The sequence below is a fragment of the Manis pentadactyla genome, chromosome 11, assembly GCF_030020395.1.
Source record: "Manis pentadactyla isolate mManPen7 chromosome 11, mManPen7.hap1, whole genome shotgun sequence".
Lineage (NCBI taxonomy): Eukaryota > Metazoa > Chordata > Mammalia > Pholidota > Manidae > Manis > Manis pentadactyla.
In genome coordinates this window covers 45353866-45367408 of record NC_080029.1, presented here as the reverse complement: position 1 = coordinate 45367408, position 13543 = coordinate 45353866, and the positions used below count along the sequence as shown (strand labels likewise).

The window sequence follows — 13543 nt, the reverse complement described above, 5'->3', positions numbered from 1 at the left end:
TTTCATAAGGCTATCTGACATAGATAGTGATTCCTCTGATGGATAAGGGCAAAGTATACTGAAAACCTTCTGGAAAGGATTCACCATTCTAGAGGCCATTAAGAATATTCACTGGAAGAGGCCAAAATATCAACATTATCAGGAGTTTAGAAATTGATTTCAACCTTTATGGATGACCGAGGAGTTCAAGACTTCAGCAAAGGAAGCAACTAAGCAATTGCAGATGTGAAAATTGCAAAAGAACTAGAATTAGAAATGGAGCTTGATGATGTGCTGAATTGCTGTTATCTGTGATAAAACTTGAACAGATGAGTTGCTTCTTATGGATAAGCAAAGAGAATGGTATCTCGACATAGACTAGTTCCAGTGAAGGCGCTAAGACTGTTGAAACAAGGATTTAGAATATTATATAAGCTTAGTTGCTAAATAAAGCAACAGCACAGTTGAGAGGACTGATTCCAATTTTGAAAGTTTACAGTGGGTAAAATGATAGCAAAGAGCATCACATGCTGTAGAGAAATCATTCGTGAAAGGAAGAGCCAACTAATGTGTCAAATTTCACTGTTGTCTTATTTTAAGAAACTGCCACAACCACCCCAACCTTGAGCAACTACAGCCTAATCAGTGAGCAGCCATCAACATCAAGGCAGAGCTCTCCACCAACAAAAAGATTATGACTCACTGAAAGCTCAGATGATGGTTATAATTTTTTTGTAATAGTTTTTAATTAAGGTACATACATAGGTTTCTTTAGATGTAATGCTATTGCATACTTAATAAACTACAGTTAGTGTAAACATAACTTGTATATGTAGTAGGAAACCAAAAAATTCGTTTGACTCACTTTATTGCAGTAGTCTGGAACTGAACCTGCAATATCTCCAAGGTATGCCTGTATACCATTCTAGGAGTTGCCTTCTAAAAAACTACTTAACTAGTGTTTTGAAAATAGCATAATCTCCTACATAAAAACTAATATGAGATACGAAGTTTGTAAGTATATAGCCAAGAGGTATTAGAAGATATATATCATCACATTTACTTATGTTTATCATATATCATTTTGCAAAGAAGAATTTAACACAGTTTCCAATAATAATCTTATTCTGTTGAAATAAGATTAAAACTTTCAGTTAACCATAAAATAAATAAACCACAAAATTATAATCAATCGAAATATACCAGGCTAGTTAATCAAGGTTTTTAAAAGTATTTTTTATCAAACAAAATTAACTACAGTGAGATTTTTTTAAATGCTTAAAAGTGAAGTAAAGAGTAAGATAAAACTATTTTAAAGTTAAATGTAGATCTAAGACTTACCATGAATCTGTGAGTAAGATGCAGGGGTGTAGAACCTGACTGGAATGGCTTTTGCCGGGGAGTTGGCATAGGCCCATCATAAAAAGGCCTTTGGGATATTCTAAGTGGTAGCTCGTGAACTGTGCCTGCTTGATCATCTTCTTCCACGTCTTCAAGAAAAGAAGCAACAGTTTTTAGCCCTGGAACACCTAGAAAACAAGGAATTATATGAGAATCATAAATACCAATGACATGGAAAAAGCATTATGAAATCTAGTAACTTTTTCCATTCATACTTAGTAATACTAATGTGCTATTTGCCTCTTTCATGGTGTTAACATATGCAGTGATGGCACAAAAGCAATGGAGGGTATAACTTTTGGTGCCTTTACATGAATTGAGGCAGTGGCACTAATCTGTATCAGAAGTCAATGCCTGGTTAACCACCATTCAGTTTTCAATGAAGTAAAAATGTTAATATTATTGAACTTTGACCTCTGCATATATATTTCTTTAAGTTCCCTGTGCGAAAATGGGAAATGTGCATAAAGAAGTGTGATGATTGCCTTATAAAAAAGCATTTGTTCAATTGAGTTGTAAGCAAAAATAGCTGATTTTTTTCATGGAACATCACTTTTACCTGAAATGCCAGATGAACTAAGGTTATGTAGATTTGGGTGTTCGGCAAACATTTTCTCAAAAATGAATGAGGTGAGCCAGTCATTTAAGAAAATAACTGACAGGTCTGTTATCAATGATAAAATGAGCTTTTAAGCAAATACCAGAATGGAAAACTTGTATCTGCTACCAAGAGCTTGATTGCTCCCTAATATTTAAAACTTCTGTTGAAATTGGTGATGATAAATACAGTTCTGGATAATGTGTCAATATTAGGAAAGTCTGCAAACCTCAGTGAACCACTATTTTCCAAATTATCGATGCATTATGTTACCAAATCAAACAGCTAAAGTTCAAGAGTTCAAGTTAGACCAAGGGATTTTAATGTAATAGAGTTGAGAAGTTCACTGAAAAGTTTTCAGATTCCACATTGCAAGCAATCTTTAAGAACCTATCATTTATTGAGTTCTGGTGCAATATCAAAGAAGAACATCCATAGTTATTTCAATAGGCTATTAAAATAATTATCCATTTCAAACTACATGTTTGTGTGGGGCTTCATTTTTTTCATATTCTTCAAACAAAAACAATATATGACAGTAAACTAAATCCTGAAGCAGATGAGAGAATCCAACTGTCTTCCAGGCCAGGCATTAAAGAGATTTGCAAAAAGGTAAAATAATGCCACTTTTCTTACTGAATTTTTCAATTAAAATATTACTTGTGTTTTCGTAAATGGAATGTTATTTTAAAGTGAATCAATATTTTTTTCAGTTTCTCAGTTTTAATTTCTAAATGGCAAATACGGATATAAGTCCATAAACAACTGTCTTTGGGGTCCTCAAAACATTTTTAAGACTGTGAAAAGCTCCTGAGACCAAACATTTGAGGACTGCTATCCTATAAAACCTGTATGATTTAAATGCAGCACAACTTACCACTGTACACTGGCATTTTACTTGGTGAAGCTGAAATGTATTGTTTTAGCATTATTATAATAAGCATTTAACTTGAAGGTTTTAAATTAAAATCTTGATTTCCTTAACATGCCATAGTATTCAGGTTACCTATTTCTTCGTGAGTTAGCTTGGTAGCTGTGTCTTTCAAAGAATTTATCTATTTTATCTAAGTTGTTGAAGTTATGGGCACAAAGGTGTTCATAATATTCTTCTATTATCCTTTTTTATTAATGGCAGTGTTATCTTGCAGAAATATGTGAGTTAGATGTTATTTTATATTTTCTAGCAGACATTTTTTAAATAGTAAAAAGAAAAAGGTATAGGTAATTTTAATAACATACAGTATTTAAAATATAATTTCAACATGTACTCCATGTAAAAACATGACTAAGATATTTTAGATTCTTTTTTTCATACTGTCTTCAAATCTGGTTGCATTTTACCATTACATTTCTCAATTCGAACCAGACACATTTTAAGTGATCAATAGCCATAGGTGGGTAGTGGAAAAGATATTAGCTAGTGTGGGTCTATAGGACCTATGGTGATGACCCCCTCTTTCATTACTTATGTTAGTCATTTTTGTCTTTCTTTCTTTATCAGTCAGGATAGATTTGCCAATTCTATCTGTCTTTTCAAAGAACAAGCTTTTGGTTTCACTGACTTTCTCTATAGTTTTTTGGTTGTCAATTTCATTGAAGTCTGTTCTTTCCTATTTCCTTCCCTCTGCTTGCTTGGGGTTTAATTTCATCTTTTCTTCTAGTTTGTTAAAGCAGAAGCTTAGAGCACTAATCTGAAACCTTTCTGACATAAGTATTTAATGCTATAAAATTTCCCTCTATATACTGCTTAGCTACATTCCACAAATTCAATAATGACTTTAAATAATAGGGCTTTTTTTGTTTAAATAATAGTTTTAATAAATAATTGAAAATATTAATCAACAGAATGGATCATCACATCCACAAAGTCAGTTCATACCAATTGGGGATTCATCTTTGTAAAGGAGGAAACTTTGCTGTCTAGGAAGACCAGAAGCCAGCATGGCATCATCAGCCACTTCCTCATGATTTAGAATCCCTTTTGAAAAAGAGGTCTCAACTGCATTTTCATTTAGAAAATCACCAGCATTACTTGTATCATCTCCATCAAAAAGTTCACTGTAATCCTTTTCGACTCTGCTAGATACCTTGAACAAATTTATACAAATTAGAAAGTGTTAGTGAACTATTTGTATAAACTCAATTTACTCAAAAGGCAATTTTTTAAATACGCACATATAAACTTTACCAAGTAAGCAAATGCTTTCATAAGAATAGTTAGTAAATGTATTTTTGAGGATTGTATTTATATACAATCCTAGTCCTTACTTTAAATGGCTTTTTGCTACAGATTGTCAGGACTATAGACAGACATGTAACAAATACTATATATACCTAAATAAACGGCAAGATTTTACTCCACAAAAGTCATACTCCAAAAAGAAGTCACTCACAGGTCCCTACCTCGTCTCTAATTATAAGACATTCTCTCATTTACTTTTATTTTGAACAAGATACTGTTTAGGTAAGACATGTTTACTTTAAATGATCTCAGTTAAAGCTAGTTTATTTTTCTGATGCTTACTGAAGTAAATAGAACCAAAAGAAAAACAAAGGCAGCAAAGAAAATCAACAGTAATCACTGTTGCCTAGGATTATGAACATACCATCGCACATATTGGATGTCACTGTAACAGTTTTTGTTTTTTTCTTATTAAGGTATCATTGATATGACTTTTATGAAGGATTCACATGAAAAACAATGTGGTTAATACATTCAACCATATTACCGAGTCCCCCTGCTCATACCCCATTGCAGTCACTGTCCATCAGCGTAGCAAGATGCTAGAGTCACTACTTGTCTTCTCTGTGCTACACTGTCTTCCCCAAGATGCCTCCCACACCATGTGTACTAATCATAATACCCGTCAATCCCCTTCTCCTTCCCTCCCTCACCCCACCCCATTGGTAACCGCTAGTCCCTTCTTGGAGTCTGAGTCTCTTGCTGTTGTTTCTTCAGTTTTGCCTCGTTGTTACACTCCACAAATGAGGGAAATCATTTGGTATTTGTCTTTCTCTGCCTGACTTATTTCACCAAGAATAATAACCTCGAGCTCCATCCATGTGGTTGCAAATAGTAGGATTTGTTTCTTTCTTATGGCTGAATAGTATTCCAATGTGTATATGTACCACCTCTACTCTATCCATTCATATACCAATGGACACTTAGGTTGCTTCCATATCTTGGCTATTGTAAATAGTGCTGCGATAAACATAGGGGTGCATATGTCTTTTTGAATCTGAAAACTTGTATTCTTTGGGTAAATTTCTAGGAGTGGAATTCCTGGGTCAAATGGTATTTCTATTTTTAGTTTTTTGAGGAACCTCCATATTGCTGTCCACAATGGTTGAACTAGTTTACATTACCAGGAGCAGTGTAGGAGGATTCCCCCTTTCTCCGCATCCTCACCAGCATTTGTTGTTCCTAGTCTTTTTGATGTTGGTCATCCTAATTGCTATGAGGTGATATCTCATTGTGGTTTTAATTTGCATTTCCCTGATGATTAGTGATATGGAGCATCTTTTCATGTGCCTGTTGGCTATCTGAGTTTCTAATTTGGAGAATTGTCTCTTCATACCCTCCACCAACTTTTTAATAGGGTTATTTGCTTTTTGGGTGTTGAGGCATGTGAGTTCTTCATATATTTTGGATGTTAACCCCTTGTCAGATATGTCATTTACAAATATATTCTCCCATACTGTGGGATGCCTTTTTGTTCTGCTGATGGTGTCCTTTGTTGTACAGAAGCCTTTTAGCTTGATGTAGTCCCATTTTCCATTTTTACTTTAGTTTCCCTTGCCCGAGATGCATTCAGGAAAAAGTTGCTCATGTTTATATTCAAGAGATTTTTGCCTATGTTTTCTTCTAAGAGTGTTATGGTTTCATGACTTAAATTCAGGTTGTTGATCCGTTTTGAGTTTACTTTTGTATATGGAGTTCAACAATAATCCAGTTTCATTCTCTTACATGTAGCTGTCCAGTTTTGCCAATACCTGTTGTTGAAAAGGCTGTCATTTCCCCACTGTATATCCATGGCTCCTTTATCATGTATTAATTGACCATATATGCTTGGGTTTATATCTGGGCTCTCTATTGTGTTCCATTGATCTATGGATCTGTTCTTGTGTCAGTACCAAATTGTCTTGATTACTGTGGCTTTGTAGTAGAGTTTGAAGTCAGGGAGCATAATTCTCCCAGCTTTATTCTTCCTTCTCAGGATTGCTTTTGCTCTTTGGGGTCTTTTGTGGTTCCATATGAATTTTAGAACTATTTGCTCTAGTTTGGTGGAGAATGCTGTTGGTATTTTGATAGGGATTGCACTGAATCTGTAGACTGTTTTAGGCAGGATGGCCATTTTGATAATATTAACTCTTCCTATCCATGACCATGGGATATATTTCCATTTATTGGTATCGTCTTTAATTTCTCTCATGTGTGTCTTGTAGTTTTCAGGGTATAGGTCTTTTACTTCCTTGGTGAGGTTTATTCCTATGTATTTTATTCTGTTTTATACAATTGTGAATGGAATTGTTTTCCTGATTTCTCTTTCTGCTAGTTCATCATTAGTATATAGGAATGCAACATATTTCTGTGTATTGATTTTGCATCCTGCAACTTTGGTGAATTCAGATATTAGTTCTAGTACTTTTTGGGTGGATTATTTAGGGTTTTTTATGTCCAATATCATGTCATCTGCAAAAAAGTGATAGTTTAACTTCTTCCTGGCCAATCTGGATGCCTTTTATTTCTTTGTGTTGTCTGATTGCCGTGGCTAGGACCTCCAGAACTATGCTGAATAAAAGTGGGGAGAGTGGGCATCCTTGTCTTGTTCCTGTGTAACTGGTTTTTATGATCACTTTAAAAAGTGAACAGTAAGCAGATACAATGTAGAAATCATAAGTTATGCTACAGAATGAATAAAAACTGCACAAATGCTAAGCCAATAGAAATTATAGTTCAGTATAAAATTCTTATGAGAACATCATTAATGGATTAAAAAGTGACTGCATCATAAAACTTTTAGATGGAAGTACTTATGATTGGGTTATAGAAATTGATGCTTAAGGAAGTGAGAGAAAAAATACTTCTAAACTCATATATTTAAACATGATTTGATATGACTAAGTAAATTAATAACTAGATGTTATAAAGATATTTCAGCTATTTCATCTATAGTCCTGAAGTCTCTGTATTCAAGTTCCTTAAAAATTTTTTTAGGTTTTTTTTTATTAAATGAAGCTTCTCACCTTATACTTATGATGAGGGCCATGCAGTGTTAGAGATGTTATGATAGAAATATGTACTGTAAGGAGAAACAGCAAAAAGAAAAGAATAGGCAATTCTGTATAGAGGTGATCTCCGAAATAAAAACTGTTTCTCCATTTACTTTTTATCAGTGTTACACATATACATTTTAGTCAAACAGTGGTACAAGATTTATTATAAAAATGAAAACAGGCATGCAGAGAGATTAAAGACAGTGACATGAGAAGTGAGACAGAGGACTCCTCCCAAAAGCACATATAATACAAAAATATAGTTAATAAAACTGATCCTGAAAGAGCAACAGGAAAAAAGGCTGCACCAGACTGCACACACCTGAAGAAAAGAGAACACATCACAAAACAGGGTAATGTACTGAAGCCGTGATACAGCGGGACCCAAGACCTTTCCCCACCCCAGCTCACTGACCTAAGAGAAACGGAGCAGGGAGGGGGTGGAAGCCTAGGACTGCTGAACATCCAGCCCTGGAGGTCTGCTCTGGGAGCACAAACCTGCATTGCATGGTACTCTGGAGATTAGTGGGATTTGAAAGCTAAGACAGGCAGAATACTTGGAGAGGCTGAGATGCCAGCCACTTGTACAAAACAGGGATCTACAACCAGCTGTTCTGGGACTAAAGAAGGCAGGCAGTCTTAGAGACTTCCTAAGAGTGAGACGGCTGCTAAAGGGGCAAGGATTGTACAGAGCTTGCTGCTCAGGAGAAAGGATAGGTGGACAAAACTGTCTAGGCATACTCTGCCAAGCAGTTTGGGAACTTACAGGCCTTCTGGCACTCCATTCGCTGGCTGGCTATACAGCTCCAAGGACACCCCCGTGATATGCAGTGTGCTGTGCCTTACTCCCGGCTGGCCAGCACCAGCCCCTAAACTGACAGCCCCTGCCCTGGCATCAGGCCAGCCAGAGGGAGGCCCTGCCTACAGCAGCTACAAACAAAAAGCATAGAGGCTTACACCTGTGTGCTCGGCCTACTGGTTCTGGCAGTGGAGACAGGCACAGCAGCCAGGAAGCAGGAAACAGCTATTTCCTTGCTCCAGGCATCAGCACCGCTCCCCTGTGACCTCCAACATCACTCCAGGGGCTGAACAGCTCCAGAGAATAGAGCTTCTGGGAACTAGAGGGCACCATATACAAATATGAAATGTCAAAGTAACCTGGTTCAAACCAAAATCCTAAGAAAAAGGGCCAAGTGAAACTGAACTCATAAATCTTCCTGAAAGAGATTTCAAAATAAAAATCATAAACATGCACATGGAGGTACAGAAAAATATTCAAGAACTCAGGCAAGATTTCAGGATGGAGATACAATCATTAAGGAATACAATATATGAAATGACACATACAATGGAGGGATTTAAAAGCAGATTAGATGTAGTAGAAGAGACGGTAAATGGAATAGAAATTAGAAAAGAGGAATACAAGGAAGCTGACGCACAGAGAGAAAAAAGGATCTCTAGGACTGAAAGAATACTGAGAAAACTGTGTGACCAATTCAAACAATATTTGCATTATAGGGGTACCAGAAGAAAAGACAGAAAAAGGGATAGAAAGTATCTTTGAGAAGGTAATTGCTGAAAACTTCCCTGATCTGCAGAAGGAGATATCTCTCAGGCCATGAAGGTGCACAGACCTCCCAACACAAGGGACCCAAGGAAAACAACCCCAAGACATATAATAATTAAAATGGTAAAGATCAAGGCTAAGGACAGACTATTAAAAGCAGCCAGAGAGAGAAAAAGATCACATACAAAGGAAAACCTATCAGGCTATCAACAGACTTCTCAAAAGGAACCTTATAGTATAGAAGGGAGTGGCATGATATATTAAATGAAATGCAAAAGAAGAGCCTCAAACAATACTCTACCTGGAAAGATTATAATTTAAATTTGAAGGAGGGATTAAACAATTTCCAGATAAACAAAAGCTGAGAGTATTTACCACCCACAAACTGTCACTACAGTGTATTTTGGAGGGACTGCTATAGATAGACGTGTTCCAAATAGTTGTCACCAGAGGAAATAAAACCACAGTAAAGAAGGTAGGACAAGAGAGAGAGAGAAATAGATAGAAAGTATCTTTCAGGAGGTAACTGCTGAAAACTACCCTAATCTGGGGAAGGAGATAGTCTCTCAGGCCATGGAGATCCACAGATATCCCAACAGAAGGGACCCAAGGAAGACAACACCAACACATACAGTAATTAAAGTGGCAAAGATCAAGGATAAGGACAGACTATTAAAAGTAACCAGAGAGAGAAACAAGATGACATACAAAGGAAAGCCCATCAGGCTAACAGCAGACTTCTCAGCAAAAACCTTACAGGCCAGAAGGGAGTGGCATGATATACTTAATGCAATGAACCAGAAGGGCTGTGAACCAAGATTACCTTATACAGCAAGATTATAATTTAATTTGAAGGAGGTATTAAACAATTTCCAGATAAGCAAAAGCTAAAAGAATTTACCTCCCACAAACCATCTCTACAGTCTATTTTGGAGGGACTACTATGGACGGAAATGTTCCTAAGGTTTCAAAGCTGTCACCAAGAGGTAATAAAAACCACAGTAAAGAAAGTAAAACAGCTAATTACTAAGTAAATGCAAAATTAAATGAATTATCCCCAAGGTCAATCAAGGGATAGACAGAGTACAGAATATGATACATAATATATAAAGAATGAGGAGTTAGAAAGATGAGAAGAAAAAGAAAAGAAACTTTAGATTGTATTTGTAATAGCATATTAAGTGAGTTAAGTTACACTCTTAGATAGTAAGAAAGTTAACCTTGAACCTTCGTAACCACAAATCTAAAGTCTGCAAAGGAAATAACTACATACTTGTCGATAATCACCCAAAATGTAAACAGACTGAATGCACCAATCAAAGACATATAGTCACTGAATGGATAAAAAAAACAAGACCCATTTACATGCTGCCTGCAAGAGACTCACTTTAAACCCAAAGACAAACACAGACTAAAACTGAAGGGATGAAAAAAGATATTTCATGCAACTAATAGAGAGAAAAAAGCAGGAGACGCAGTACTTGTACCAGACAAAATTGACTTCAAAACAAAGAAAGGCAGAAGAGACAAAGAAGGACATTGCATAATCATAAAGGGGTCAATCCAACAAGAAGATATAACAATTATAAATATCTGTGCTCCTAACACAGGAGCACCGACACATCTGAAACAAATACCAACAGAATTAAAGAAGGAAAGAGAATGCAATGCATTCATTCTAGGAGACTTCAACACACCACTCACTCCAAAGGACAGATCCACCAGACAGAAAATAAGTAAGGACACAGAGGCACTGAACAACACACTAGAACAGATGGACCTAACAGACATCTACAGAACTCTACACCCAAACGCAGCAGAAAACACATTCTTCTCAAGTGCACATGGAACATTCTCAAGAATAGATCATATACTAAGCCACAAAAAGAGCCTCAGTAAATTCAAAAGATTGAAATTGTGCCAATCAGTTTCTCAGATCACAAAGGTATGAGACTACAAATAAATAATGCAAAAAAATGAAAAATCCAACAACCACATGGAGGCTTTACAACATGCTCCTAAATAACCAATGGATCAATGACCAAATGGAAACAGAGATCAAGCAATATATGGAGACAAATGACAATAATTCAACATCATAAAACCTGTGGGACGCAGCCAAGGCCGTGCTAAGAGGAAAGTATATTGCAATACAGGCCTACCTCAGGAAAGAAGAACAATCCCATATAAGCAGTCTAAACTCACAATTAATGAAACTAGAAAAACAAAAACAAATGAGGCCCAAAGTCAGGAGAAGTAGGGACATAATAAAATTAGAGCAGAAATAAATAAAATTGAGAAGAATAAAACAATAGCAAGTATCAAGAAAAGCAAGAGTGGGTTCACTGAGAAAATAAACAAAATAGATAGACCCCTAGCCAGACTTATAAAGAAAACAAGAGTCTACACACATTTAAAAAAATCAGAAATGAGAAAGGAAAAATCACTATGGATACCACAGAAATACAAAGAATTATTAGACAATACTATGAAAAATTATATGCTAACGAGCTGGAAAACCTAGAAGAAATGGACAACTTTCTAGAAAAATACAAGCTTCCAAGGCTGACCCAGGAAGAAACACAAAATCTGAAGAGACCAACTACCAGCAACAAAATTGAACTTGTAATCAAAAAACTATCTAAGAACAAAATTCCTGGACCAGATGGCTTCACCACTGAATTTTAACAAACATTTGATGAAAACTTAATACCCATACTCCTTGAAGTTTTACAAACAGTAGAAGAGGAGGGAATACTTCCAAATTCATTCCATGAGGACAGTACCACTCTAATAGCAAAACAAGGCAAAGACACCATCACAAAAGAAAATTACAAACCAATATCCCTGATGAACATAGATGCAAAAATACTCAACAAAATATTAGCAAACCAAATTCAAAAATACACCCAAAAGACCATCCATCATTATCAAGTATGATTTATTCCAGGGATGCAAAGATGGTACAACATTCAAAAATCCATCAACATCATCCAAAATATCAACAAGAAGGACAAAAACCACATGATCATCTCCACAGATGTGGAAAAACCATTTGACAAAATTCAACTTCCACTCATGATAAAAACTCTCAACAAAATGGGTATAGAGGGCAAGTACCTCAACATAATAAACACCATATAGGACAAACCCAACATTATACTGAACAGCGAGAAGCTGAAAGGTTTTCCTCTAAGATCGGGAACAAGACAAGGATGCCAACTTTCCCAACTACTATTCAACATAGTACTGGACGTCATAGCCACGGCAATCAGACAACACAAAGAAAGAAAAGGCACCAAGATTGGTAAGGAAGAAGTCAAACTGTCACTATTTGCAGATGACACGATATTGTACATAGAAAACCCTAAAGACTCCACTCCAAAATTCCTAGAACAAATATCTGAATTGAGCAAAGTTGCTGGATACAAAATTAATACACAGAAATCTGTTGTATTCCTATACACTAGCGATGAACTAGCAGAAAGAGAAATCAGGAAAACAATTCCATTCACAATTGCATCAAAAAGAATAAAATACCTAGGAATAAACCTAACCAAGCAAGTGAAAGACCTATACCCTGAAAATTACAAGACACTATTAAGAGAAATTAAAAAGGACACTAACAAATTGAAAATCATCTCATGCACTTGGCTAGGAAGAATTAATATTGTCAAAATGGCTATCCTGCCTAAAGCAATCTACAGATTCAATGCAATCCCTATCAAAATACCAAAAATATACTTCAACGAACTAGAACAAATAGTTTCAAAATTCATATGGAACCACAAAAGACCCCAAAGAGCAAAAGCAATCCTGAGAAGGAAGAATAAAGCTGGGGGGAACTCGCATCCGAACTTCAAACTCTGCTACAAAGCCACAGTAATCAAGATAATTTGGTACTGGCACAAGAACAGACCCACAGACCAGCGGAACAGGATAGAGACCCCTGATATTAACCCAAACATATATGGTCAATTAATATATGATAAAGGAGCCATGGACATGCAATGGGGAAATGACAGCCTCTTCAATAGCTGGTGTTGGCAAAACTGGAGAGCTACTTGTAAGAGAATGAAACTGGATCATTGTCTAACCCCATACACAAAAGTAAATTCGAAATGGATCAAAGACCTGAACATACGTCATGAAACCATAAAACTCTTACAAAAAAGCATAGGCAAAAATCTCTAGGTCATAAACATGGGCAACTTCTTCATGAACAGCTCTCCCTGGGCAAGAGAAACAAAAGCAAAAATGAACAAGTGGGACTGTATCAAGTTGAAAAGCTTCGGTACAGCAAAGGACACCATCAAAAGAACAAAAAGGCATCCTATAGTATGGGAGAATATATTGATAAATTACAGATCCGTCAAAGGATTGACATCCAAAACATACAAAGAGCTCATGCACCTCAACAAACAAAAAGCAAATAATTCGATTAAAAAAAAAAGGTCATAGGAGCTGAACACACAGTTCTCCAAAGAAGAAATTCAGATGGCCAACAGACACATGAAAAGATGCTCTACATAGCTACTCATCAGAGAAATGCAAATTAAAACCACAATGAGGTATCACCTCACACCAGTAAGGATCGCCACCATCCAAAAGACAAACAACAGCACATGTTGGCGAGGTTGTGGAGAAAGGGGAACTCTCCTACACTGTTGGTGGGAATGTAAATTAGTTCAACCACTGTGGAAAGCAGTATGGAGGTTCCT

The 13543-nt window shown here is 36.2% G+C and overlaps 1 protein-coding gene across 6 annotated transcripts in view; it reads right to left on the bottom strand.

Annotated features, from left to right (window-relative positions):
* Positions 1-13543, bottom strand: part of WDHD1 (WD repeat and HMG-box DNA binding protein 1) — a 77750-nt gene that overhangs the window by 30099 nt on the left and 34108 nt on the right. For all 6 annotated transcript variants that reach the window (XM_036918457.2, XM_036918466.2, XM_036918438.2 and 3 more), the window contains 2 exons: positions 3858-4065; positions 1321-1508 (listed from right to left, as the gene is read on the bottom strand). In XM_036918457.2, coding sequence (XP_036774352.2) covers positions 1321-1508; positions 3858-4065 — 396 coding nt within the window. The remainder of the gene's footprint in view (positions 1-1320; positions 1509-3857; positions 4066-13543) is intronic.